At 35.2% G+C, this 26,630-nt stretch overlaps 5 protein-coding genes across 7 annotated transcripts; 3 read left to right on the top strand and 2 right to left on the bottom strand.

Annotated features, from left to right (window-relative positions):
- Positions 1 to 1,191: 1,191 nt before the first annotated feature.
- LOC112098983 (protein HGH1 homolog) lies at positions 1,192 to 6,023 on the top strand. 2 transcript variants are annotated; one of them, XM_024186059.1, is made up of 9 exons: positions 1,192 to 1,320; positions 1,771 to 1,893; positions 2,064 to 2,261; positions 2,432 to 2,510; positions 3,547 to 3,692; positions 4,384 to 4,497; positions 5,019 to 5,150; positions 5,335 to 5,448; positions 5,536 to 6,023. In XM_024186059.1, the coding sequence occupies exons 1-9, from the start codon at positions 1,267 to 1,269 to the stop codon at positions 5,584 to 5,586; spliced, it is 1,011 nt and encodes a 336-aa protein (XP_024041827.1). In that variant the 5' UTR covers positions 1,192 to 1,266; the 3' UTR covers positions 5,587 to 6,023. The 2 variants fall into 2 exon arrangements, with proteins under 2 accessions (XP_024041827.1, XP_024041828.1); XM_024186060.1 differs by having other exon boundaries at positions 3,580 to 3,692.
- Positions 6,024 to 6,095: 72 nt separating this feature from the next.
- LOC18043933 (origin of replication complex subunit 6) lies at positions 6,096 to 9,359 on the top strand. Of its 2 annotated transcripts, XM_006438611.2 has the most exons (10): positions 6,096 to 6,533; positions 6,645 to 6,691; positions 6,776 to 6,880; positions 6,961 to 7,041; positions 7,290 to 7,401; positions 7,494 to 7,556; positions 7,640 to 7,727; positions 7,911 to 7,981; positions 8,686 to 8,779; positions 8,896 to 9,359. In XM_006438611.2, the coding sequence occupies exons 1-10, from the start codon at positions 6,414 to 6,416 to the stop codon at positions 8,973 to 8,975; spliced, it is 861 nt and encodes a 286-aa protein (XP_006438674.1). In that variant the 5' UTR covers positions 6,096 to 6,413; the 3' UTR covers positions 8,976 to 9,359. The 2 variants fall into 2 exon arrangements, with proteins under 2 accessions (XP_006438674.1, XP_024041829.1); XM_024186061.1 differs by lacking the exon at positions 7,494 to 7,556 and having other exon boundaries at positions 8,896 to 9,358.
- Positions 9,360 to 10,494: 1,135 nt separating this feature from the next.
- Positions 10,495 to 12,487, top strand: LOC18043934 (sphinganine C4-monooxygenase 1). The gene is made up of 2 exons (XM_006438612.2): positions 10,495 to 10,940; positions 11,846 to 12,487. The coding sequence occupies exons 1-2, from the start codon at positions 10,710 to 10,712 to the stop codon at positions 12,416 to 12,418; spliced, it is 804 nt and encodes a 267-aa protein (XP_006438675.1). The 5' UTR covers positions 10,495 to 10,709; the 3' UTR covers positions 12,419 to 12,487.
- A 1,650-nt stretch (positions 12,488 to 14,137) lies between these two features.
- LOC18043774 (protein PHYTOCHROME KINASE SUBSTRATE 2) lies at positions 14,138 to 16,052 on the bottom strand. Its single transcript, XM_006438613.2, has one exon. The coding sequence runs from the start codon at positions 15,947 to 15,949 to the stop codon at positions 14,450 to 14,452; it is 1,500 nt and encodes a 499-aa protein (XP_006438676.1). The 5' UTR covers positions 15,950 to 16,052; the 3' UTR covers positions 14,138 to 14,449.
- Positions 16,053 to 18,940: 2,888 nt separating this feature from the next.
- LOC18043775 (probable methyltransferase PMT2) lies at positions 18,941 to 23,538 on the bottom strand. The gene is made up of 7 exons (XM_006438614.2): positions 23,206 to 23,538; positions 22,039 to 22,693; positions 21,702 to 21,912; positions 21,249 to 21,543; positions 20,714 to 21,085; positions 20,147 to 20,224; positions 18,941 to 19,449 (listed from the first exon to the last, which is right to left on the bottom strand). The coding sequence occupies exons 2-7, from the start codon at positions 22,684 to 22,686 to the stop codon at positions 19,221 to 19,223; spliced, it is 1,833 nt and encodes a 610-aa protein (XP_006438677.1). The 5' UTR covers positions 22,687 to 22,693; positions 23,206 to 23,538; the 3' UTR covers positions 18,941 to 19,220.
- Between the last annotated feature and the right edge of the window lie 3,092 nt (positions 23,539 to 26,630).

Raw genomic sequence — 26,630 nt, forward strand, 5'->3', positions numbered from 1 at the left:
AGAAGGAATATATAATTAAATATAAAAGCAATCAATTTTTATATATACTTAATGATTAGTCAAAACATGATTTTGAAGAACTAATTTTTTGTGAAAAAATCGAAATTACATAATAAATTTTATGATATAATTATAAACAAAAACACAAATTTTTACTGCATATAGTAACAATTATACTTTAACAATAAGAAATCATCATGACACTCAATGCAATAAAAATAACAATAGTACTTTCAATTTTGCATAAATAATAAAAAAGAAACCTATTTTTTTTAGGTGATATTGTAAAATGAGGATTTAATAAAAGAAAAGCAAGATAAATTCCTCCAATATCCTCTTAAAAGTGATCTTAAAAAGTAAAAAGTTCATTTTGGTGTTTGATAATTTTTTTTTTAAAATCAACCCAACCAATAGTAGATTTTGAAAAGTAAGGAATGAGTACCTTTTAAAATTTAATTTTGTGAATCAATTTTATACTTAATGGAATTCCGTATATATCCTAATTAATATTGCAAAAATCTAAAAATATCTTTATTCAATTAGGAAATAAAATTATTAAATTTATAAAGATTATTATTATTGCAAAATAACAATTATATTGAGACAACAAGATAAAAAAAATTTTGTTATCAATTATTAAAATACACAATAAAAAATAGGGATATTATCATTGTACCATCTAATTTTTTTTTACATATCACTCTACCACTAAAGTTTTATAAAAGTTATTTTTTCCTACTTAATATTTCAGTTTTTATCATTTTACCATCAAATTGCTGACTCCATTAATAAATTGTTAATGTCATGGGGCTAATTTAAGAATTTCAATATATTCAATATTTTAAGAATTTTACAAGGTGTAATATTTATAATTTTATTAATTGATTATTTTAGATATATAATATAACCAAATGATTAAAGTATTATTTTTTTTATATATACTTACTTTTTATTTTTCAAATTTATAATGTTAAATTATATTTACACATTTTAGGCGTAAAATAAAATTTTATAATAATTTATGATAAAAATTTTATTAACTTTAATGGTTTAGTGGTAAAATGATAAAAACTGATTGTGTGAGAAAAAGTAAATATCAAAAAATTTTGGTATAATATGTCAAAAAATTATCAGGTGGCAAAATATAAATATCCCCCCAAAAAAAAAGACGGGGATAGTTTACATAATTACTGAATATTGGTAACATATTTGCTAGAAATCTCTCGTAACCGAAATTTGCGCAAACAGCGAAGCGCAGCAACAGCAATGGCGAATGAACTGGAAGAGTTACTAGACTTCCTTTGTTCTCCTTCACCTTCGGTAAGTTCCCTTCACTTGGTTGCAGAGAAATAGCGGGAAAATACATGTGCACAACTCATTATTGTTTTTGTTTGAGTTAATTTCAGTCTTATTAAGCTATTGTCTTACAGCGTCTCTGCTTCGATTAACATCACGTAGTACTGTTCTAGGTAATCAAACTCTCGTGGCATTTTTGTTGGAAGATAATAAGTTCGGTTAGAAGAAATTGTTGTTTGATACTAAAACTAATCTCATTCTGTTTCATTGAATTAACTTCATCTTACCTGTGTTCGGTGAATGATTCCATGTGTTAAATTTGTGACCTGGATTCTCTTGATTTGATCGTATTCGCTAAAAAAGAAAAGCGTTACCAATTTTCCATGAATATAAGACACAAGTTTCATGGTTCATTGAGAATTTGGTTTTGGTACATTTTGTAACAAATCAGTATTTCTTGTGCAAGCAAATCAGGTCAAGAAGGCAGCTGTCGATATTGTTCGAGGATTAACTGGGTCAGAGGATGGCTTGCAGTCCCTTTCCAAATACTCCAAAATTGCTCTGCCATCATTAGCTCGACTTTTGAGTGAAAATAAGGTGCTCATATTATGCAAATCAATGGCTTTTAATTGCTTAATATCTTGATGATGTTTAACCTCTTTTGATTGCTTTATCCCCAAATTCTGTTTGAGTTCGGTTGTATAATTCGTTAATCCATGTGTAGGATTGTGTTTTAACCATTTTGGAACTGTGGGTTAACATTCCAGGAGGTCTCTGAACCTGCTGCTGAAGCTCTTGTAAATCTGTCACAGAATTCAGAATTAGCTGGAAAGATGGTTCAAATGGGAATGATTAAAACAGCCATGGATTTGTTGTACAAGCCAGATTCAAGTATCACCAGACTTCTGGTTATGCTTCTAGTTAATCTTACACAACTGGATTATGGCATCTCTTCCTTGCTTCAGGTGCTTTCCTTTTCATTTTATGCTAGTGTCCTGTGTCATCATTGCCTTTGTAGTCTATCGATTTTATATGTACATTTTATTTGAAGCTATCACAATCTATTATGTGCCCTAAGATGTTTTCACTGTATTAAATATCCAATATCAATACTGGGATTTTGCTTGTTTGTTAGGTTGAAGATGAGCAAATACAAGGACTGTATGTTATGAAGCTTGTGAGATCCTTTTGTCGATCCTCAAGTGAAGCTAGCGGTAATTTTGCTGCTTTCTGTTTGAGTTTGTTGTGGTCGCTAATTTATACTATCTTTACACCTACGAAAATTGTGTTCCCAGTTGCCTATCACATTGAGTCCTATTGTTTTGTTTCAAGTTTCAATGGCTGTCCCTTAAGAGATTTTTTTGGGTGATAATAATGCATTTTACTTATGACCTTACCATATTAGTTCTGAAAATTGTTAGAATATTGAAAAATCAAAATTTCCTTGAACAAGTTATGGGTTTGATTGGCTAAGATTTCATAGCACTGATGGTCAATTGATTTTTAGGTTATTCCTCTATGAAGTTTAGGCTCCGTTTGATACAGCTTTTTAAATAGAGCTTATATATGGGTTTGATTGGCTAAGATTTCATAGCACTGATGGTCAATTGATTTTTAGGTTATTCCTCTATGAAGTTTAGGCTCCGTTTGATACAGCTTTTTAAATAGAGCTTATATAAGTAGAGATTTTGTTAGTAGAGCTTTTGCGAATAGAGTTTTTACCCAAAAAATTTTAGTTGTTTGACTGTCAATGATAGCTTTTATTAAAAATTTATGAAATTGCTTTAATAGGTAAGTTTTTTAAAGTTGTGTTATAAAAAGAATAAAATAAGATCTTATTGTCAAATAAGTAGATGATATTTTAGATATTTTAACATTTAAAAAAAACTTTTCAACCTCTACCCCTAAAAATCCAAAATTTGAGTTTTTGCTAGTAGAGGTAAAATAGCTTATTTAAACTTCAAAAGCGCTACTAAAAAAATTAACCAAATAATAACAAAAATATTGATAAGAGCGTATGAGATTAAATAAGCACTTATAGCCATTAGATAAATTATACCAAACAGACACTTACAAGCAGAAGAAGGATAATCTTTATAAGATTTTCTAATTTGCACTAAAATTTTATTTTCTTTTCTTTCCATTTACCAATGATTTTTATATCTTTTTCTCTCATGAAAAATTATTATTATTATTATTTTTGGTTCTGACAACCTGGTCGGACATTTTTATAATTCACCTGCCTACCAGATGATCCATTTGAACATGTTGGTTCTATACTAGTAAACATATCAAAGAAAGAAGCAGGGAGGAAAATTTTACTGGATCCAAAACGAGGACTACTGAAGCAGATTGTTAGACAGTTTGATTCAAGCAATTACTTGCGAAAAAAAGGGGTATGTATGGCAAATTACTTCCAATTATTGATTTCCTTATGAGGATTCTGGAATAAGTACTTTTGTTTTAAGGGGAAAAAAAAGCTATAAGGCGTGCGAATGGAAAATATGTTTTTTGTAATAGATTTGCAACGGCTGTTTTTTTTTTTTAAAAAAAGGACATAGCTTGTGAAGTTCAATTGCCGTAGGTCTCTACTTGAACATCTTTCTGGTCTAGGTTCTGTTTTTTAGGTTGTCTGTAACCAATGCATGAGCCGTGTTTGAATGCTACCCCAATACTGATGTTTTAAATATCATATATTGTGTTGTCAGTTATATTTGAAAATTCTTGTCGTTTGGTAGTCTTTATTTGTCCTCAGTAACATTTAGACTTTTTAGACTGGCCCTGGTTCTTTTAGGAATCTAGTCCTTCCGTTATAGAAGCCAAGCTTAATTTGAGGTTTGTTCCACTCCATTCTGATATCCTAAAGATAATACAGAAGGATTGATGCATGAGAACATGCTCTGTCTAAGCTTTCAGTCAATATTATATTGACTGCATGGTGACTTGCAATGGTGAGGAATACCTGGCTCATCAAGTAAATAGTAATAAGGGTTACTCTAGTTTATAATATTGAAACAGATTCAACTTAGTTAAGATTGATTAGTCCGCTTCTTAGCTTGCTCAAATTTAGGTTCTGTCTGCTTGCAGGTCTCAGGAACCATTCGAAACTGCTGTTTTGAAGCTGAGCATCAGCTGCAGAATTTGCTTCTGATTTCAGAGTTTCTTTGGCCAGCTCTACTTCTGCCTGTTGCTGGCAACAAGGTTATATTCTGTTGATTTTCTTGATCCTTCAGACATTTATGCAATAAAGCAATCTCTCTTTCTTGCTCACTTGCTCCCTCCCTCTCTTTCTTGGGAGTTGGGGAAAGAAGAGGCATCGATATATATATTTTTTCATTTATTATTTAATGACTTTTTAACAATCAATAAGATCTTTGTTAATTTTTTTTTTCTTTTCCAATATGGAAATATTAGTAATATGTGTCATTCCAGACTATGTTTCTTGCTTGCATAAGATGCAGCTTCAGAATATTACTCCAAGTATTAACTTGAAAGAACACTTAGCTGGATCAGTGCTTCGTTAGTGGTCTTGAGAAGATAGTGTTCATCTTTTGGCTTAATTTGAAAATTTCTTTTATTGGATCGTCTCTTTTTCCTTTGAACTAGTTCTACTGTTCTCTGTCTTTGTCGAAAATTTTGAGAGTTTTTTAACCTTGTTCTACTGTCCATATAATCATATAACATACGACTTCTTTTCTATTGGTCTGGTTGCATCTGGCCAGGTATACAAGGAAGAAGACACATCAAAAATACCTCTTGAGCTTGCAAGTGCACTCAGGATCGAGCGTGAACCAGTTGATGATCCAGAAATTCGTATTCAGGCACTAGAGTCTATTTACTTGATAACATTACAGGTCAGATGATAACTTATCTTATTTTCTTTCAATGGAATGTTGTCAAGTACATTAAAACTTGCTGTAGCCATCTGATGTGGACCTTTTCACTCTGTATGGGTGTCCATACATGTATTCATGCTTTTGGGTAATTGTATTTCTTTGTGATAACAAACATTGCATCTATACTCTTTTCTTGTGTCAGGAAGCTGGCCTGAGAGCCTTTTGGTCAGTCAATGGTCCACGGGTACTGCAAGTTGGCTATGAAGACGAGGGAGATCCAAAAGTAATGGAAGCATACGAGCAAGTTGGCTCCTTGGTATGAACAAATTTTCCTCTATTCCGTATTTATATCTTGTGTTTTTCTTCTTGATTACAATTACTGACTAACTTTATTGTTTACCAGCTGGTCCATGGCAGTGGTACAGAGAACCCATCGACACAAACATCAAAATAGCATTTTGTTATTTGTAAATTCATGAAACTGTCGCACAACATTCAACTAGCTTCCAAATGGAACTTGTAGTTGGTGAATTTCAAGGATACCGAGGCTACAGCTCAAGGTCATTAGTTTGGTTGTGGGGTGTTCTGATGTTTGTAAACTCGTCTGCCAGAATACCGATTTTGATGTGTCTGCCATAATCTGGAGTTCATTCAAATCGATGTTTGTGAAGAAGAATAGAAGAGAGAGGCATTTTAAAATTATCAGGGAATTGGCCGTCTGTTTCGTGGCATATTGTAATTTGCACTGGGCTCGTAAACATATTTGGTTTTTCGTTTGCTTGGTGTCAATGTACACGTGTTTCTGAGAGGGTACATACATACATTTTATACGTTCTGTTCTGCCACTAATTGGTTCAGTGCGACCAAGTTAGTAATACAAGGTATTGCGAAGCTCCATTTGTTAGGCTAGGCATCGTAAATTCATAAGCAAAACTTGAGTTGAATTGTCGTCTCTGGGAAAATTGTTGTGCCAGTAATTTCTGATAATTAACGGGGATATGATTTGAGTGCCTAGCAATCGTAATAGTACGACTGCGTTTCATGTTTACGCAATATCTAGTATTAATAGAGTTGGAAAATTTCATTGGATCTCACATGGCCCCAACCCGCCAAAATTTATATGCATGCGTTGCCCGGGAAGATATGCAAGTGCGCAAAAATTTCAAAATGAATTCCCGCCAACTCGAACAGTTTTTGTTTTCATTTCGTCAAGGAAAAATGAAAAACATTTCTCAAAGAAAAATAAAAATATTCAGATTGAGATAACCCTTTTTTGCAAAAATGGATCTCTCGGATATCGCGAAGAAGCTAGGGCTCTCAGATTCCAAGCAGTTGATCCGGAAAGCCGCCGAGATCCGCCGCCTCTGCGATGTCCAGTTCGACTCCTCAATTATCGGAGTTGTAAGTGCTTTAACATCTGATCAATTCTTTGATCTGTATATTTAAAACATCAAAAGGTATAACACCAAAATTGAACATCATTTATCGTAATTTTTTTTAATCTTATTATAGGGAGAGGTCTGTAAGGCTGTGATCTGCCTGGAACTCGCCGCCTCAAGGTATCAATAATTTTGCTTTACTGATAATCCCAATTTCTAATATGGGTCTTACCGTAAAATTGATCCGGGCTTTAATTTTTACAGATTTGATGTAATATTTGACCGGAAAACAGCTATCAAGTTGAGCGGGATGTCGGAGAAGGCTTATAACAGATCCTTTAATTCTCTGCAAAACAGCATTGGTTTCAAGTGGGTTTCTTCCTATATTGTTAATTTCTATCTGGCGTGGGCTGTGTTATTGATTGCAATTTTTTGGTGATAAAATGCAGGAATGAATTGGATATAAGAGAATTGGGGATTCGATTTGGGTGTATCAGGCTCATTCCTTTGGTGCAAAAAGGCTTGTCTCTGTAAGTTTGCCTTTTTCCTTTATTAGATTGTATCCGTTATTGTTGTTTTGCTCTTAGACTGATTGTACATATAGGTGGTACTCACTATGTGAATGCAAAAATGCCACAGAGAAGTGAATCCCAAACTCAGGATGTAGTTCATCTTTAAAATTTTTCCTTGTACTGAACTGCTGGTGTTGTGGATCTTGTTTTGTGGATGAGTTTCTTGGTTTGATGGGTGATGATTGAATGAACACTATTGGTGTCAGCTTCAAGGACCGTTTTACTGCTGCATTACCAGCTTCCAGGAAGACAAGTGCTGACTTTTCTCGCCCTGTCTTCACTGCTGTTGCTTTCTACTTGTGTGCAAAAAAGCATAAGGTAAGGATGAATAATCTCTTTAATTAAGGATGTTTGGAGAACTACATTCTCTGCAAATGTGTTCTGACTTGTGTTTGAGTGTTTTCTGACAGCTCAAGGTAGACAAGCTTAAGTTAATAGAAGTTTGCGGTACATCTGAAACTGAGTTTGCTAGTGTCAGTAATAGACTGCTCTCACAGTTCATTTGTCTTTATGGTAGTTGTCCATTTTGAAATGATTTAGCGGACTATAAATGTAGGTTTCTACCACAATGAAGGATCTGTGTCATGATGTTTTTGGAATTGCAAAAGAAAAGAAAGATCCTAGGGAGTTAAAAAGCAATCGAGGTAACACTTTATCTTGATGTTAGAAATATTTCATCATGTCTACAATTGTTCTAATGTTAGTTGATTGTTGGTGATCCAATCTACGTGCGACTTGAAAACAATTAGTTGTAGTAATATTTATACTTCTATTTTAACTTCACGTGTAGCATAAATTTTCCTCTAATTTTGGCCATACTTATGCAGAACTTCTAGATGTGTTACCTGAAAAGAGGAAGTTTGAAGATGTGGAATATCTATCTGATGATGAAGCAGAGGTAGTATAGTTGATTTCTAATTGTTGAAAGCCTGTTGATTCCCCTTGTACATCTGACCTCTGTTGTGAGATCACTGGGGCAAAGCAAAATATGGATCTTGAAAGTAATACAGTTTGATAGGGCTGTTCTCTACATGAATTTTGGGGAGTCTAAAGTCTCTTTAATTTTGATCTTACAAGGATTATTAAAGATATTCCTTCCTGACTACTTCAATACCATCAAGTCAATTTACGTGCTTACCTATAAAGTATGAGACAGCTGAACTGTTAACATTAATCAAGAGTTGCACCAAAAAGCATAGCTTGGGCAGAATTGTAATCAGATTTCACAACCTTGTGATTATATAACTAGATTGAAGATGTTTTATGCATGACAAAAGATTCTCTGCACTTGCATAGGTCCAAATTGTTATAGTTAGTTCTAGCCATCTCAATGTAAACCGTTGTCTCACAATTGCACATGGTTGTATAAAATTAATCATCTGCTCCTTCAATAGCAAGACACAACTCCTGTCCTCCTCTACCTGCTTTTCCAATTTGCTGGTTCATTGTTATTTATCAAAAAATGTCTTGAAGCTTGTGATATCATGTTTAGAGGGTTCTTACTGTAGAAACTGGTATGCAATTCTGCATATATCCCTATCTCCTAGTTCACTCTCAGTTGTCAAATTATTGTCAAAGTTTCATGACATAAAACTTGTGCAGGTTTCAAGTTACAAACGGCATAAAAAGACAGAGAAAGTTGCTTATGAGGAGTGGAAAACCTCTGTCTTAGCATCAAACAGAAACAAGGCAAAAGGTTTATAGGCATTTGCATCTAATCCTTTGAGTTGAATGCGCATTTCTTTATATGAAGTCTTAGATACTAATCCTATGAGTTGGATGCAACTAATACAATCATTTGCTCTTTGTCAGCGCCTTGCAAGCGAACAACACAAGCTGGCCTCAACTTTCAGAAGAAAGCTCCTGAGACCCCGAAGTTGGAGGCTGTGTAAGAGGCACATCCTTTTGATATCGTTTTTGTTCAATCATCTGGGTTGACGTTGACCGTGCTGGAATTTCACATGGGAAGAAAAATTATGAAGATTAAGTACAATTGTTAATTGTGTAGCAACCAAGAGTACAACTGCCATGCGTTGGTTTACCATGTGCTCAATGGAACCATGAAACGAAATTCCCAGCGCACACGGATTGGTTTAAAATATTCTTCGTGGAATGATTGACAGTAAAGCTGCAATTTTGTCAATATTAAGGTCAAGTCCATCCATTTGTATGGTTGATTTTAAGGCGAAGTTTCGGATTCAAAGAATAATCAAGAGCTGATTTTTATTCATTAAAAATCTCGTAAAATTGCCACTGGGCCCACGGCTAATGTGGGGACATGGTTTGGGTTCTTTTCGGGACTATTTGCATCCTTCTAATTAAAAATTGAGTAGAGATATGTATTTTTTTTTGTTAGATTGTGGGTAAAATAAATATTCTTAAGAATAAAAGTTTAGGTTGGGTTATAATAAAATTTAATTTAGGTGAATTTAGTAGATGTTTCATGTAAATTTGAGTAAACTTCAATGATTTTTTTAAGAAAAAGAAAAATCTTAAAAATTACTTATTTTTATCACTTCATTATTAACATGTCATTTTCTCGAGGGAGTGCAGACATAATAATGTTGTATTATATTATACATATATTTTATGAAATAATCGAGGTTTATCGAAGAACTTAAAAACCTTAAGATTTTTAAATTGAGACCGAGAGTAGGGGGAGAGAGCTGTACTTGTAGATGCTATACTCGAGTCAATTCTCCTTGCAATTTACAAAGAATAGAAATTCAGAAAATTTCTTCCCAAAAAAAAAAAAAAAAGCGGCGTGGTTTGTTATGAAATATGAATAATTGGTTCTTTCACTATATATTTGTATTTTTCTTATTTTATCTTTTTAAGGAAAATCCTTCCAATTTTCAACAGATTGCAAGTATCATTATAAGTCCCGATAGTTATTAGACCTAACAGGTGACGTGCTAGTTGCTACTGCTCCAGGCTCCAGGCTCCGAGATTCAAAGAGAGCCGTTCACTCCTAATTAAACTTGCAAATTACCAATTAATGCAGCAAATTTTACATTAATAATTCATGTGATTTGTTCAATTCAAAAAAAAAAAAAAAAAGAAACTTCGTCAGGACGTGGCCACCACGCCGACGTATTTGACTCGCCGGCCGCACGGAGAACACAGAATACGACTAAGAAAACCAGTAACTCGTGTCAGACTCATTCACAGAATGATGCAACTACAAACCGCCACGTAGCTAGTCCCCCCTACACACAAAAACAAACCGAAAACATTGTAGCGTAGTAACGGTGTCGACAGCACACGTAATAATTTCTCGCTCTCTCACATCTTTGATTACAACGACGCCATTCGATTCTTCATTCTCCCAAAAGTCCAAAGTCCGAAGTCCAAACCGCCACGTAGCCTCTATAATTCGTATTATTTAATAATTAATAATCGTTATTCCAACCCACAACTTTATTAATTATTAATTTTCTAAAAGCTAAAGGCAATTGCGTTTGCATAAAAGGGAAGGGCCTGTTTTTTCCCGATTAGTTAGTTGTCAAACAAACACAGCTTAGGGTTTTGGTTGGTTTATCTTGTAAGAGCATTAATACTTTATATATTCGCAATAAAAGTTTAGGGCACTTTGAGCGAGTGTCCCGTTGGCGATCGTCAACACGATGGCGTTTACGATTTCCGACGAATTGTTGGGCACTTTCGTCCCAATTTTAGTCTATTGGTTGTATTCAGGATTATACGTCGTTCTTGGATCTTTTGATAAGCTTGATAATTATAGATTGCATTCGAGAATTGACGAGGACGAGAAAAATTTGGTCTCTAAGGGCGATGTCGTTAAAGGCGTTCTCCTTCAGCAATTTTTTCAGGCTATTGTTGCAATTCTCTTGTTTGCGGTGCGTACCCCTTGTTTTTTACTTGATTTCTTTTACTTTTTACAACTGGTTTTAGTTTTAATAATTGTTTAAAGTTCGTCTCTTTTTTTTCTTTTTTCTTTTTTTCATTTTGCGATGTCTGATTGGAGTTTTTTTTTTTTTTTTTTTTTCGTGTTATAGCTTGTGCTCCTTTTCGTAAGCTTTGAATTGTAAGGGAATTGGAACTTGCTAGAGATGCTTTGCTTTTTGGAACTTGTTAATCTATGTGTGCGACTGTGTAGGGTTTGCGGTGGTTTTGCTTGATTGCTTTCTGTGGTTTTTATGTCAAATTTTGCTAATAGCTTTTGTCGGTTGAATTGTTGATTTAACCTGAGAACTGTGAAGGACCAACTTCCATATATTGTTTCTTTATCTCCTCAAAATTTTAATTCTTTTTCAGAGAATCTTCTCAATTGTTAAACATGCTCGTATAAACAGCTTTTTATTTGGCTATATGAAGCCTAACAAAATAGGTGGGAACAATCATCAAAACGATTGGATCAGGGTATCAGCAGTATTTTGTCATTTTGATAGGATGGAATCAGCTGTTAATCTTTGTAACTTTGGAGATTTTATTTAATGCAAGAAGGATTTTGCAGGGATCTAATCCTGATAATTTGGATGTTTTCGCTTATAGGGAAAACTTGGACAGTTTTTCTTTTCTTTTTTTTTCCTTTTTTGGGCATCATAGCATGCTGTCAGCTATGTGTTAACTGTTATTCTTCTCTTCGTATTTATGCTCACTTTTTATCATCTTTCCTCTGTTATTGTTTTTGCTGGTATTGATGTATTTGGAGCCAGCAAATTGTTAATATCTTGGCTAGAGAAGATGTATGTTTTTTGCATTATTGCAGGAATTCATGTTGGAATCTTGGTTTTTTCTATAGGTGACAGGAAATGGTGCTGGGGCAGAAGCCAATCAACAGTCTTCTCCAATTGCTATAGCTCGGCAGTTTGTTATAGCAATGTTGGTTATGGATACATGGCAGTATTTTATGCACAGGTACATGCACCACAACAAGTTTTTGTATCGACACATCCATTCTCTACATCACCGCCTTGTTGTCCCCTATGCATTTGGAGCTTTGTATAATCACCCCATTGAGGGGCTTCTTAATGACACAATTGGCGGAGCCTTATCTTTTCTCGTTTCCGGTATGTCTCCCCGAGTCTCCATCTTCTTCTTTTCCTTTGCCACCATCAAAACAGTGGATGACCACTGTGGATTATGGCTTCCTGGAAACCTCTTCCACGTGTTCTTCAAAAACAACACTGCCTATCATGATATCCACCATCAACTTTATGGGAGCAAATACAACTTTGCACAACCATTCTTCGTGATGTGGGATAGAATTCTTGGAACCTATATGCCCTATTCACTGGAGAAGAGACCAGATGGTGGCTTTGAAGCGCTGGCTACAAAGGATTACAATCAGACGAAAGATTACAAGGACAACTGATTATACGTTAGGACCATCAGTTTGTACTAGCATTATTTAATTTTAATTTTTTTCTCTTTTTCACCTTTACTGATGAGCCACACTGCCCTGTGATTTGTACATATCTATATTGTTGTGTTTTATATTTCTCAACATTTTTGTCTATATTAGTTAAATAATGAGGTTGAGCTACAATTAAAATAAATTAATGTCCCAGTTTGAAATTTTGGTTTTAAATTCATTTGATTTGAAGTGAATGCATCTCTAAGGAATTTGTCATGAGGCGCCTGCGCCCATTTGCCATAACAATTGTCGTGGGTTGTCCGTGACTGAGTTCTTAAAATGCAATGTGTCCGCACTTACCAGCAACTATGGCTAGCTAATCTCGAGTCTTAGCAATTTTTTCTCTGTTTCCCTCTGCAGTTTCTCTTTTTTTTTTTTTGAAATAAGTACGACTTATTCTTAAGCTTAAATGAAAGAGAAGGCCACAATTTCAATCACGAAAAGGACGTGGGGTTATATTTTTCCTAACAATATTTGTTAATAAAGGCGATTTAGGGACCATTTGGTCACTATTGATCTTTTATTTGGAACCAACATACTCGTAGTTGTAGACCTTTTTGGCTCATGAAATTGCTTTGCATAGATAACGATTTAGAGTTTGATTATCTCATAATTGTTGGTCAGTTTCTTTCCAACATCCCCTTTTCACTTTTTGGCATTATCATCAGCTCATAAAATTATTATTTGAAGGTTTATCCAGTTTCCCATCAAGCCAGTTTGCTTTCTTTGAGCCTAATTATGCAGTCTTAAAAGCTCTCAATTCCAGAGTGGTCCATGAAAGCTGTTCTACAACCCTTATCTCAATACCAGAAGCAAATGCCTCATTAACATTATTGAATCAGACAGTTTAAGTAGTCTTCCACTACTGTCGATTGATCTGAAAGTTATAATTTCTTCCAGCAATAAATTCTTGAAGAATTATGCTTACTCCCTTCTGTGGTGGTCAAAAATATATCATTTTTGTTGCAATTATGACACAGCTACCTTCAGCCCTTCACTTCTCTGTACAGCTTTCTCGATTCCTATTATTCACATGGTTCCGAGAGCTCAGCTTGTCAGAGTGATAGCAGTGGGGATACGAATGTCTTTGCAAAAGTTTCTCATTGTATGTTTGGTAGGTATTTGGCTCTTTCAGATGCCACCATCCACTCATTTAACTTCTGTGATGTGTCACCATTTTAAAGGAGAATATATGATGCATTATTTTGATTAGAGCTTTCTGAAAACTACCGCATTCACTTTGCTAAGAACCCATGAGGCTACTTCATTGTTCTGATGCTGGATATTTTTGTTGTTCTAAATGGAGGTAATAATATCTCATACAAGAATTGGAATGAAATATACTTGTACGAGGGCATGGACCACCTTATTTATAAGGTGGTCACACAATGGATCCAACCAACGATCACCAACCTACATTCTTAATGGGGAGTTCGATAGGCGTGGTGAACCTGTCATTTTAATCAACAATCACTTCTTCTTCATGCAAAAGATCGTCTCTGAAACAGATGTGATTGCAATTTTAGCAGCTGGAAATTTTTAGTGAATGTGCTTCTTCTTCATGCAATTAGGCACTGACAATGTGGAGTACTTATTTTTATGGTCCTTTGCAAATGGCCGAATTACTTGAAAAAAGAAATGGTAAAGAAGTAGTGAAAACAAAAGAAGGTTGCTTTTATTTTGCCGGAACAAAAATAGCATATCTAAGGTTTTTGCAACAAATAAGATAAATTCATCAGAAGTAACCATTTCCTTCAAGATTTTGGGAGTTTCTTTTGCCTGGAGAGGCATCTTAATCCCTAGATGCTGTCTTTGTGCCTGTTGGACTGAAACTCTTAATAAGATGGAGAATATAACATTACTAATCATCACAAGTAAACCTGGAATTATTCCGAGGAATTCATAGTTACCACTAGGAAAGTAAATTTTCGTCATACTTAGTTGTAGAAAAATGCAATCTAAATGAACTCTCAACAAAGTGACTCTAAATCACTGAATATACAACAGATGAGAAGGACGTGGCGAGTGTGATCTGGGGAGTGAATGGGTGGCGGCAAGAGCGGGTTGCCTCTGCCTGGAATGGAGTCCTGCAAGTTCAGCCTCAGCTTGAAACCTTGTCACAGGCGTAAAGGATTCAGACATGCGATGAATCCGTGCATCATGATTTGCCTTCTCATTTGTTCTATATGCTTCGCCGGCAACTCTAACTGCCTTGTGGCTATTGCAACCCAATGAAATGCTTGGAAGTCGCTTTGGTGTCTCTGGGATAGTCCGAGTTCTGTCATTTGAGGTAGCTGAAAATGTTTTCACTTGACTTGTTGCCGTTGTTGGTGCCTTTAGCTCTTCGTAATCTGACATCACCGAATAATCTGCAGCACTGGCAGTAACTACACTCCATTCTATGCTTGCCTCGCTTGGTGCATAACAAGCTGTTGGAGTTGCACAATCAGATGTAGCATCTGATCCTTGCCTTGCAAGAAAAGGGTTGGCTTTGCCTGTGAGGCTCTCAATTTCAAACAAGTCTGAGCTTGCATCACTCGTAGCATCATTATAGCTTTCACCTTGAGTGGCTGCAAATTCAAATTCCTCGAGTCTTGGAGCTGCATCCCAGGACAACATTGATAGCCTCCTGTCGAAACATGAAGACTTGCTGCTCTTTTCCAACACAGGGAAACCAAACACTTCTAGGGACTTTCTTGGCTGGATTTCTTCTTTTTCCTCTTGTTCATAGTGTACCTTGATCGGAAGATTTCCTGTTGTAGAATTCGCAGTTCGAAAACTAAAACAGTTTTCTTTGTTCAACACCAGATCCTCTTTAGCAAAGCTTGATTCATCAATATTAACTTTGTCAACAAGATGACTACGCTTGATGGGTTCTTTTATGATTGCTTTCTCATGGACTGAACTGCAGTTGGCGGTTTTTTTGAAGCTGGTCTCACCAATATGTTCATCAACGTCAACAGAATCTTTGTCAGAACAAGAACACTTGCATCCAAGACCAGCAAAAAAACTCTTCCCTTGTACTTTGTTTGCTTGTTTCCGCGATGGATTCCTTAGAACATTCTGCAATAAGGCGCTTTGACTGTTACAGCTTGATTCAGAACGAACACTTGGAGTTCCTGGTTGAATTTTGGGCTTCACTGGGGCAACTTTGATTTGTTCTTCTTTTATGCACTTGTGTTTCCTTGCACCAACGTTGGGAAGTCTTGGACTGTCATCCATTGCCCCATTGAAATATTTTTCAGCACTAAATACTCCAATTTCTTCTTCTTCTACTTTGTTTGCACCCAAGTATTCTTGCTCCTCTTGGGAAGCAATGCCAGGACTCAGGTTTTGATTTGATACTGTGAGTTTGCGCACGAAGTTCTCTGCAGTGCTGTTTAAGCTTGACGAAAAGGAAGCATCGCGGTTGATGTTATTGTTACTCTCACAGGACAACGTTTTGGATAGATTTGTTTTGCAGCTTGATGTCAAGGTAATCATAGACATGGTGTTTTCGGAAAATTTTGCTGCAGAAAAACGAAAATATACGGGCAGAAAAGGAGATCAAGAGTTTGTTTCTCGAGACAAGAAACTACAAAAAGAAAAATGAAAAAAGACCAAACAGCAGAAGTCTTGGAACTAAAGAGAAGTATGTACTGAAAAGTATCGAGGTGTGTTAAAAGCTTGGAAGAACATACAAGTAGAAGCTTCTTTTAGGGACAAGAAGAATTGTCTTAAAGATGCCTTAGGTGGTGCCTTACTCCAAGGCCTTAGCTACCAAACCGAAAGAAACTCAACATGAATTATGAATGAGCTGAAATTAGCCACAAAGAAGGGGAAATGAATAGATGAAAGGGAGAAAATTATGCTGCTCAGCTTTGTAAGAAATTAGTCCTATAAGTAGGCATGTGAGTTGTGACATATGCAAGATGTCAAAAGAGAGTAGGCCCTTGTGCTTGTGGCCCGACTGACCTGTATAATTTTCTCTCATAAAAGCAAATAGTGCTGCGTGCTACAAGTTTTTTGGCATCATCTGGTAACCACCCATGAATTACTAGTACCTAACACTTTTAACAGTTGGTAGTACTAACACGGATTATAGTTTTCTCTACGCTGGCGATATCATCACTCACATTCTCATTTTAACTTCGTAGAGAAAACTCTAATCCGTACTAACACTACCGACTGTTGATTGTCAGGTAATGGGGTACACTTTTTTATGAAGAAAAAGATCCGTCAACGGTCAAAAAAATACTTTACAGCATCAATAATTCAATTGGAGCGTGAGTTTTCGGGCTTCTGTTTATGCTCTGTAACTTGTTACACTTCATTTGTCCAAAGATGATTGAATCTGTTACCAAACTGCAGTAAACATGTAAAGCAAGGACACGATAATTTGGATTTTATCCCCCAAGAACTAAATTTAGATTTTGGTAGAGGTTACAGCTGCACTGCAACCAATCCGACCACGTCCTTAAGGGCCGGTAAACATGTTTTGCCTAGCTCGCTTGTGGTAAGCTAGAGACAATGGCACATTGATATCATATCATAAGATAACAGACACAACTTGCTTCATGTTACAGATGCTTAATGGAACGACAGGATCTGAGGTCAGAAATCGAACACGTACACATTCGGATTCATAATGGAGTGTCCAGCCGCAAAATTGCAATTCAGGACCAACAATCTGGCCATCCATAAACCCATCAGTATCAGCTTTGAGAAATAGTTCACATTTAAAGGCAAACATAAGCAAATTGCAATGCAAGCAAGCAATAGGCCGGCCCCTTCATGTCGAACTGCAAATGTTCAAAAATCAAAACCGCACGCTCAATAAAGACAAAGTTATAATATGATTATTCAAATGCACTAGCGATAGCCGATAAGAAACGAATGACAAAAATTACAAATGTTGATCGACAAGACGACACATGTGAACGCCAATCCCGCATCTACACACAAAATTAATACTTCTAATGGTGCTCGCTAAATTTCGTGGACTAATCTTCTCATATTCTACTCTTCTGTCTCGAATCAATTACTTGAGCTTGTCCCCAAGTGGGGCCTTCTCGTCATTCAAAAGTATCTCAGTTGTCCCAGATGGGCCTTATTGGGCTCAATGTTTAGGGAGTCGAATCTCCTGGCCTAAAGCAAGGACACTATAATTTATTAATTTTCTCTTCTTCTTCTTCATTTTATTTATTTATTTATTTTTACGACGAAGAAAACTTCAAAAGATATGATTTTCTTTTTAATTCTTTATAATATGATTTATGGTTTACATTGTGTTGATGCTGATATCTAGTCACCTTTTGCCCGACCAGATCGTAACACGAACTTTATCAACTTTGTGTTGACAATGCACTCCACCAGCTTTAGCAATTGTCCGAGCTCCTGGGATCTAAATCACTCTTCCTCTTCTTTCCAAGTCTGCGTTCATAGAAACAAATCAGAGACGTCGGTGGTTTTTCCGGCATAAACCCTCCGATGCTTAAATCAGTACAAGATGTTTATGGGAAAATTATATGATTCAAGTTGTGCACATTAATTGCAATGTTCTTAAAACAAAATGTATCAGGGATTCTTATGTAATAATGCCAGGTACTAATTTGGCAGAGTTTCTCCCTCTCTCTAATTTTTTCGTGTCCCTTTCTTAATCGATTTCTCAACTTTTTACAGACAATCGTCCTGCTTTCTCAAGGCATTTTCTGTGCCCCTCATATTCGGATGTTCAAGGGCCTTAATGGGTCTTCAACAACCGAACGTGGGTAAATGTGGGGCGTCGTGTTCTCCCCAATGATTTAGGGCATGGCGGAACTATCATGTATTCGTGAGATTGTGTCTTATTTATTTGAGTGACTAATGCATGGTCGGTATTCGTTTCTAGTCGTCATGTGCTCCATAAAGAGTATACTACCAAGAACTGGTTCGTACCATTCAACCAAGAAGATTCGTTCCCAGGTATGGAATGGGAAGATGCTTGCCTAATACTTTTTATTACTCAACACATTGTTTAACAGTACAATTCCTTTTTAAACTTTGATTCTGCAATATGATTGGTTTTTCTTATTATTTAGCCTAATATATATATAGAGAGAGAGAGAGAGAGAGAGAGAGAGAGATCCAATCATAATGCAATTTCACATCCACTCAACTTTTCAAATAAAGAAATAATAATAATAATTGAAATCATAGCATAAACACTTTTCTATAAAATGAATTTAAAAAAAAGGTAGAGATCATGTTTTTAAATGGGGTTTGCAAATGAAACTTCACATCCACTCAATTCTTCAGCAAAAAAATAAATTGCAATAATAGTATAAACATAATTTTCATTATTTTTGTTTAATAATAATAATAATAACTTTGACATCTTATTTTTAAATGGATTTCAAAAACATCCCCTTAATTTTTCCACAAAAAAAAAAAAAATTGGAATTATAGCATAAACACAGACAAATAACTACAGACCAAATTTCCACATAATACACGGATAAATGAGATGACTAAAACTCAACGTACCATAAACATTGCAAAGCATAATCGTGTTTGATTTGTTTGTTTTTAATAAATTGCTACAAAAGAACATGGGCCAATTGATGGTTAGTAGTGAACATAAACCGTGTAATTCTCATCCCTTTGCTAAAACACTTGTGCAGCAAAAATGCTCAGGATGAATATGAAACAAATCAAATCCTATCAGGACTCAGGATCCGTAAAGAGAGAGCAACGCCAACTTAGAACCATTCCAAAAACAAAAATACCCATTTGCTGCTCATTATGAGGATGTGGAGTTTCCACTGGCAACCCAGTACTGCTTGACAGCAACTAATATTTTTTCCGGAACTAAAGGACCATCCTCATGGTCCACCATTTTGGTGTCCCACCTCATTCCTCCAACGATCTTCTTCACCTTAATTATCTCGTCTACTTCATCGCGAATTATGATTGCACCTTCTGGTCGCAGAATGCGGTCCATTTCTAGAAGAATGTCCTCAATATTGCATCTGCATTGAATCCATTGATTGAATTAGCATATGTAAGTTACAAACAGATGAGCAAGCATACAATCAAACACATCTAAATGTGAACTCCTTGCAAATAGTGAACACAAGCACCAGCAAAATGATCCTTTTCCGTGCAAGCTGCTACGCAGGGAACCAACAAAACCTCCAATGCGCTCCAATAAACATAACTAAGTTTGGTTCATTGAGAAAAATCTAGGACTTCCACTCAAGCCCGGCTAAAGTTTAGATTTTGAGCTTGACAGCCTAGTAACTCCAACTAATTAAAACCACTCTCCCATGAAACAATTAATGCAATGATGAATTAATAGAGATCCTGAGCATCAGATAGTGATTGAACAAACACAACTCTCCATGTAAAACATGATGATTTATGCAAATCTTACAGGAGCCAAGCTACCAAGGCTTACTGAGATCAAGTTGTTACAAGCTCAATCCAAGTTTAGCCAACTAGAATTTAACAGCCTGCAGTTGGCTCATCCGGGCTTAATAAGGGGCCTTAGCATAAAATTGTCAATGTCACATTGAAAATAAACCCTACCTGTCTGTACTGAAGCGCACACAATCAAATACAAAGTTGCAGCCACAAAAGGCAAGCATTTGACTCCTCTTATAAAGTAATGCCCATACAATGAATCCTAATCTACAGGAATAATAAATAACATAATAAAACACTTACTTGTCCTTGTATAGACTGAAAAGGCCATGAGCATGAATAAGATCATAGGTCCTTGGGTAAGTAGAGAAAGCTTCACACCTGAACCCAGAGAAACAAAGGAAATATTTCAATATAGTCCATAACAAAAGGATCAAGAAAATGAGGGTAGGAAAACATCAGAATTGTGATCTGCTCTGCTCAAGAAAACATTGTGCAATGCACGCACATTTAAAATCCAACCAAGATAGTACTACCTTTCAGGTAAGTAAATGAAGTATACTTGCAGGCTTCTATTTCACAATCAGAACTCACTAGTTTTCAACAAAAGATCCTTAAATCTACAAGTTTTTCATCTTAAAATGCTGGCTACAATCTCTAAAAAAGTACATCTCCATAATAACCTGGCGTTGTTGGGTATTTTGCAAGCCATAAAACTGATGAAAGAAAAGATATCTATATGGGTGCTGGTATTGTCAAAATATTCAATTGAAGTATTGGAACTTCTGGCAAAACAATAATTTCCTTAAAATTTTATGATTCAAAGTTACCTCTAAGATAAGAGAAAAGCAAAAGTTCAGAAATTTGTACCAGTCATGATAGATGCCGATGAGTCCTCGCTCGTAAATGACACCCAGTGTGTTTTTATCAGCTATAGTGGGCACAACATTCATAACCCACAATTTGGGAGATTGAATTGCTGCAGCAAATCCTCCAAACCCAGCATTCATATCCATAATGTTGCGATACCTTCCTGAGTCAAGAAGTCTGTTGATTTTCTTATAAGCATTTACGTGCTTCTTCCATTTGTTACTGTCCTCTTGGTATGACTCAGCAGAAACTCCAGGAATAGATCCACTAGAGATTCTGGGAGGAATAGCATAAAGCCTTTCTGGAAATGCCTTCAGTTCCCCACCAGCAACTTCAGGATAGGGAGTTATGCATCCTTCCATTTTCTTGTACCTAGAAAATACCATTAAATAAGATGATAAATTACATGAAACGTTTACCAAGTGACAACTTCAAAGAGATGCATATGAAATATGATTTCACTGCATATATCTCAACTAATCTGCAATAAGCAAAACCAGTACAATGATGAGAATTTCTAAGTGCAGCAACACACCAGATATCATCAGCATCTGAAGATTTGCAGAAATTAGCACGAGAATCATCTCTTCTGGCACGACATGATTCATCATTTACTTTCTTCTGCCAAACGGCAATTTCACCCTTCTCAGATTTCTTCTCCCAGCAAAGAAGATTGGCAATTTCCTCAATCTTTCTTTGTTCTTCCTGAAGTTCTTCCTTTGGACGCTGCCATGCTTTGTAATTGGTCTTCCAATTGATTGGAGGGCCTGAAAGGACCCAATAACCACCGGGTCTAAGGACACGGTCAACTTCTATCATGTATCTTCCATCTGCGAAAATTATCCAAGATACAGTCACCATGAACAGCTACTATAACAAATTGTATCAATAGTAGAATGTCAAAAACGACATTTGAAATCAAAATGTCAAAATATTAACTTATTTTGCCTTACACAACAAAAGAATTATAATTTTTAATGATTCTCACCATTTGCTCCCCATGGAATCAAGCATCGGGAACAGTGAGCCATGTCAAAGGCCCTAGATGGATAGGGCATCTTTATGGTACCGAGAACACCAATAACAGCAGGCACACCCCTTTCAAGAGCAAATTGGACCTGAGCTTCGTGTGAATCTCTTGGTGCAAACGACATGGCAATAACATTTCTACTCCAAAGGTAAGCTCCCCAGCTTGCAACCTACACGGGAAAACCATTGTAAGTGGATGATATGTGCAGATCAGACACAAGAAGAAGCCAATTTTGAACTTTTGAAAGATGGATTGTATACAAATTAAATAAAAATCGCCAAGGAAGTAAACATACCCCACAGCCAGTGTCCAGTGCGGTTCGAACTGTCCCATTCTTAATTGGTATAACTGAAGCAAGTTGGTCAATATATTTGTCAGCCCCTTGAGGAAACTGTGTTCCTCCACCTGGGAATCTAAAGACGTTGCCCTCATATTGAATCCAATTCTGAATAGCCTTCTCCACCGTCAAACTCTTATACGGAGCATTTGCATATGGCACGTAGTCACGACTTTTTGGCCAGGGAAATGGTGTTACATATCCTTTGGGTGCAGGAATAAGGCAATGTAACTTCTCCTCCTCAGGAGGACAATGTCTCTCTCTATAATTCATGCTCTCCCTAGGGAAAGTCATTGCACGCCTCTGATCTTGACAGGGGGTGTAATCAGTGTAGCGAGGGTGGCAAGGCTCGAACACTTTAGGTTTGGATTCAGATTCATTAATGCTCTCAACTTCACCACCATGATGGGTCTCAAAATTTAAACTTGGGACAATATTGCAATCCGCCCCGCTCTTAGAAATTTCTAAAGCTATACTATCTCCCTTCCCAAATCCACTTCTTTGCCACGCACCCAATATATAAAAGAAACAACACAACCCAACTACAATAAATATTTGTATAGAACTCCTTGTTCTACCGTCGGATGAATTCGATTTCAACGCCATGATTGATCTGAAATCAATTCGATAATCAGATCAATTCAATCATAATTCAATTCAAATACAGAAAATGAACCACAATTGCGCAACAAAATTAAATAAATCATAATTTAAAGATCGAAGGAATTAGAAAAAATTTTAAAAAAAGGAGACCCACTCAGTAAAATAATGAAAAATGAAAAATTGGAAAACTAAGAAACAATCCATGATCAGAGATCAGTAGATTTGAGCTTCAATTAAATTACAAAGTTCCCAACTTTCAACATTACAGATCCGTAAAAGTTCAAGCTTTCGCTTTACTAAGCTCAGCAACTCTCTTAACACTACTTGCTAGCTTACTAGAGTTTACTTTACATCAAGCAAAACACTAAAAAGATGACACATTTTGCAGCTAATTTTTAAGCTTAGGCTGTAAAGTATTCAAAACTCAAACGAAAACGAACATTGGAGGGGTAAAAAAAAAAAAAAATTCAGGAAAACGAATAAAATAGAAGAGGGGCAGCTAGTATCAGTCAGATCACGTACCAATCGTCAATCAAACACTGGCTGAACTTTGTCTCTGATCAAGCAAAGCAATGATGTATCTAAAAGGGAAATAATACCGTAGATATTGACGGCGCTTGATCCACAACGGCCGTAAGACGTGTCAATGAGTATCTGAAAAGCCTCGATTCATCAGCGTACGGCTATTGAAGTTTCAGAGTTTCACGTCTTTTTTACTGTGAAATTTGAAATCATCAACGTCTTACAACTAGTCTGCTACCACCATACAGATATGTAGAATTATTATATAGATTTATAGATCAAACACAACGACGCACGTCTCTCAGCCTCTCTCTCTCTCTCTCTCTCTCTCTCTATCTCTCTTTCTCCTTCGATATTTAAGAATTATAATATACAAAAAAAAAGAGTAAAATTTTTATTTTATATAGGATTTAAATGAAACATCGGGTCCTCTTTCCTTTTTTATTAGCTGTAAGTTACAGCTAATGTAACTTAGCATCTCCCTATTATTATGTATATAAGAAGTAACAATACGGTGCCGCGTTGAGGGTGCGTAGTGCGCACGAGGACCCACGCGAGACAGTAAAAGAGGAAACTTTTTATGGGCCCCGGGTCCACCAGCATGTTACCAGAAGCGGGATCGTCGGGTAGAAATGGACGGCTGTGATTCGTTTGAAGAAGGTAAGTTGTAACTAATAGCGTGGTCACAGCAGTTTCAGCTTATAAAAGCCTCAAACTAGTTCTAGTTGAGTGCAGTCCGGTCCCTACTGCAATAGAAGTGTCTTGTTTCTAGCTATGTTATGTTTTGGGACACTAAATAAGTAAATGTAGCAATTGAAGGCTGCCTTCAAAATATTTTATATAGCCATTGTCCTATTATTTGCTGTTAATAATAATACTTTAGGTTAGTTAAGTCTTGAACTTCAATTGGAAAACGCTTTATTAAATTTAATATTTGATAATGAAATTAACAAGAATATTAATATTATTGAACGAAAAAATAGTGTTTAATTGTGTGCTAATGATAGTGGTGTGCTACAGTAAATCCACCGACAAAGGAGTGATTGACTGTTGACGTCAAAGTAGCTAGCAGGCCTTTTGTCATGCACTCATGCTCATTAAATGGGAAAGAGAGAGAGAGAGAGAGAGAGAGATTTGGATCGTCTTTGTATTTTTATAAGCAAAGCTTGCAATGGCAAAATCGTCCACCTATTTTTCAATTTTTGTCCCCGTGAATTGCGAATGAATAATAATGATGCAAATGTTTTCTAACAGGATGTGATGTCTTACCAAATTGGTGAGCGCATTTTCATTTTGACCATTAATTAATATGATCTAAGTTCTTGCATATTCAATATCTTTTGAAGATGCTTGATTCATCTCGGAGTCCTGGGGCGGGGGTAGGGTTTATTCACTAGGGGTGCATTTGTGATTGAGATTAAGCAGTTGTATTTTAAAAGATACAACACTAAAGTATTTGGTAAACACTAACTATTGTATTTTATAAAGTATGTTGATATAATTTTTCACTTATATCATAAAAAATCTATTATATTTTTAATAATTTTGTCAAAATTATTATTTTTTGTTAATTGTCAAAATTATTATTTAAAAGTTGTATTTACTAAAAATTTTTAACTTTTGTTTTATATTTACATTTTTTCCCACAACAGCTATATCTTTTAAATTACAATGCTTCAATCCCAAACATGACCTAAAAGAATAAAAATTCCCTTCACTTTTTTTTAAAAAAGTAGAAATTATTCAATGATTTCTCCAACAAAATTAGCATATGCTTGAGTTAGTAATGTAACTTCATACTTCTTAAACGTTATGAGATATTCATTTGAAATTATTTTTTAGACATTCAAAAGTGATTCTAAAAAAATTAAAATAAATTTTTAATATTTGATTAAAAAATTAAAATCTCTTATAACAAAATTTGCCCCTCTTACAACAGATTTTGAAAAATAAAAAATGATTAGTTTTTTAAATTTTGATTTTGACAATCAGTTCTATCTTTAATACAATTTCATAAATATTTTTATAATTATTACCTAAACCCAAAACTAGTTTTATTCAAACTGGAAACAAAGTTAATATTTTCAATAATTATTATTATGATTTTTTTTAATTATTCATGCATCCCTTTAATCTATTTGTTCTTCATATTTTCCATTTCATTAAAAAAATTCAATAAATCAATAGTGTACATATTTTATTTTTTAGTTCAAATTATTATACGTATACAATGAAAAATATTGCATGTATACGTTCCTATATATATAAGTCAAGTTCATCTTACATTATACTCATTTTAGTCATTTGCTTTCTTACAGTAGTTTGATAGTAAGATTCGTCAAATACTCATAATTGCTTTCACAATTCACGGCACTTCTGAAATTAAAATTTATTAAATACTTAATTGATTTTTTGAACTAATTATTTTTTTTATTACAAGTAATAGCAATTATTTTAAAAGATACATCAAGACCGAATTGGTTGTTTGATTTTTCGATAACATTTTATAATCCTCTTTACATTATTTTCATGTTTTGTACACATAATATTTTCATTTTTTTTTTAAGGCTAATCTCATCTTACTACTTAAGTTATTGTGAAATAACAATTTGGTATAACAAGTAGTCAAGTAGGGATGGCAATGGGGAGGGGAGGGGACCAATCTCCCCATACCCATCCCCGATATTTTGCGTATGTCCCCGTCCCCTCCCCGTCCCCGTCAGAATTGCTTGAGAGAATCCTCATCCCCTCCCCGAATAATAACAGGGGATCCCCGAGGGTCCCCGGTACCCGAATAATTAATAGTCTAATACATTTTTTTTATTTTTGATTTTAAATTAATCATATTAAAATAAAAAATTCAGATAAAAATAAAGTTTAAAATATATCTTACATTAATATTGATCTATTACAAAGTCACATTCAAAATATAAATTATTAAAATAATTATCTTTGTCAATGTCTCAATCTTCATAATCCTACAATAAAAAGAAAAAAAATTATTTTTTATATCGGCAATAAAATAAATGAAATAAATGTAGATACTTAATTAATATTTTTAATAAAACTATTTACCTCCTGCTCGTCCTGCTCCTTCTATTCTTCCTCGAGAAATATGGCAAATTGAGAGATAGCCTCAGATTTCAAACCTAAAACAATGAAAATGATATAAGTAACGTAACTTATAAGTGCAAATATTAATAACTGTATAATATAATTACAATGTAAAATAAACTCATACTGCTATTGTAAGCTCGTAACCAACTTTAACAGCACATTAAGGCCTCCAATGTGCTTGGATGAAGTTTGTTACGGTGTGGGCTCACAACTCTACCACCGGTGCTAAAAGCTGATTCAGAAGCAACTATTGTAATTGGAATTGCCAAAATATCTCTAGCAATTCAAGCTAATGTAGGATACCTATT

The sequence above is a fragment of the Citrus clementina genome, unplaced genomic scaffold (assembly GCF_000493195.1).
Source record: "Citrus clementina cultivar Clemenules unplaced genomic scaffold, Citrus_clementina_v1.0 scaffold_4, whole genome shotgun sequence".
Classification (NCBI taxonomy): domain Eukaryota; kingdom Viridiplantae; phylum Streptophyta; class Magnoliopsida; order Sapindales; family Rutaceae; genus Citrus; species Citrus x clementina.

What these genes read in the sequence shown, in the direction of transcription:
- LOC112098983 (XM_024186059.1), top strand. Translation starts at nt 1,267, where the DNA reads ATGGCGAATGAACTGGAAGAGTTACTAGACTTCCTTTGTTCTCCTTCA. An exon ending in ATTACTTGCGAAAAAAAGGG is followed by an intron (nt 3,693 to 4,383) that starts GTATGTATGGCA and finishes GTCTGCTTGCAG; the next exon opens with GTCTCAGGAACCATTCGAAA. An exon ending in TTTACTTGATAACATTACAG is followed by an intron (nt 5,151 to 5,334) that starts GTCAGATGATAA and finishes TTCTTGTGTCAG; the next exon opens with GAAGCTGGCCTGAGAGCCTT.
- LOC18043933 (XM_006438611.2), top strand. Translation starts at nt 6,414, where the DNA reads ATGGATCTCTCGGATATCGCGAAGAAGCTAGGGCTCTCAGATTCCAAG. An exon ending in CAAAACAGCATTGGTTTCAA is followed by an intron (nt 6,881 to 6,960) that starts GTGGGTTTCTTC and finishes GATAAAATGCAG; the next exon opens with GAATGAATTGGATATAAGAG. An exon ending in TATCTGATGATGAAGCAGAG is followed by an intron (nt 7,982 to 8,685) that starts GTAGTATAGTTG and finishes AAACTTGTGCAG; the next exon opens with GTTTCAAGTTACAAACGGCA.
- LOC18043934 (XM_006438612.2), top strand. Translation starts at nt 10,710, where the DNA reads ATGGCGTTTACGATTTCCGACGAATTGTTGGGCACTTTCGTCCCAATT. An exon ending in TTGCAATTCTCTTGTTTGCG is followed by an intron (nt 10,941 to 11,845) that starts GTGCGTACCCCT and finishes TTTTTTCTATAG; the next exon opens with GTGACAGGAAATGGTGCTGG.
- LOC18043774 (XM_006438613.2), bottom strand. Translation starts at nt 15,949, where the DNA reads ATGTCTATGATTACCTTGACATCAAGCTGCAAAACAAATCTATCCAAA.
- LOC18043775 (XM_006438614.2), bottom strand. Translation starts at nt 22,686, where the DNA reads ATGGCGTTGAAATCGAATTCATCCGACGGTAGAACAAGGAGTTCTATA. An exon ending in CACTGGACACTGGCTGTGGG is followed by an intron (nt 21,913 to 22,038) that starts GTATGTTTACTT and finishes TTTCCCGTGTAG; the next exon opens with GTTGCAAGCTGGGGAGCTTA. An exon ending in GATTCCATGGGGAGCAAATG is followed by an intron (nt 21,544 to 21,701) that starts GTGAGAATCATT and finishes TAATTTTCGCAG; the next exon opens with ATGGAAGATACATGATAGAA.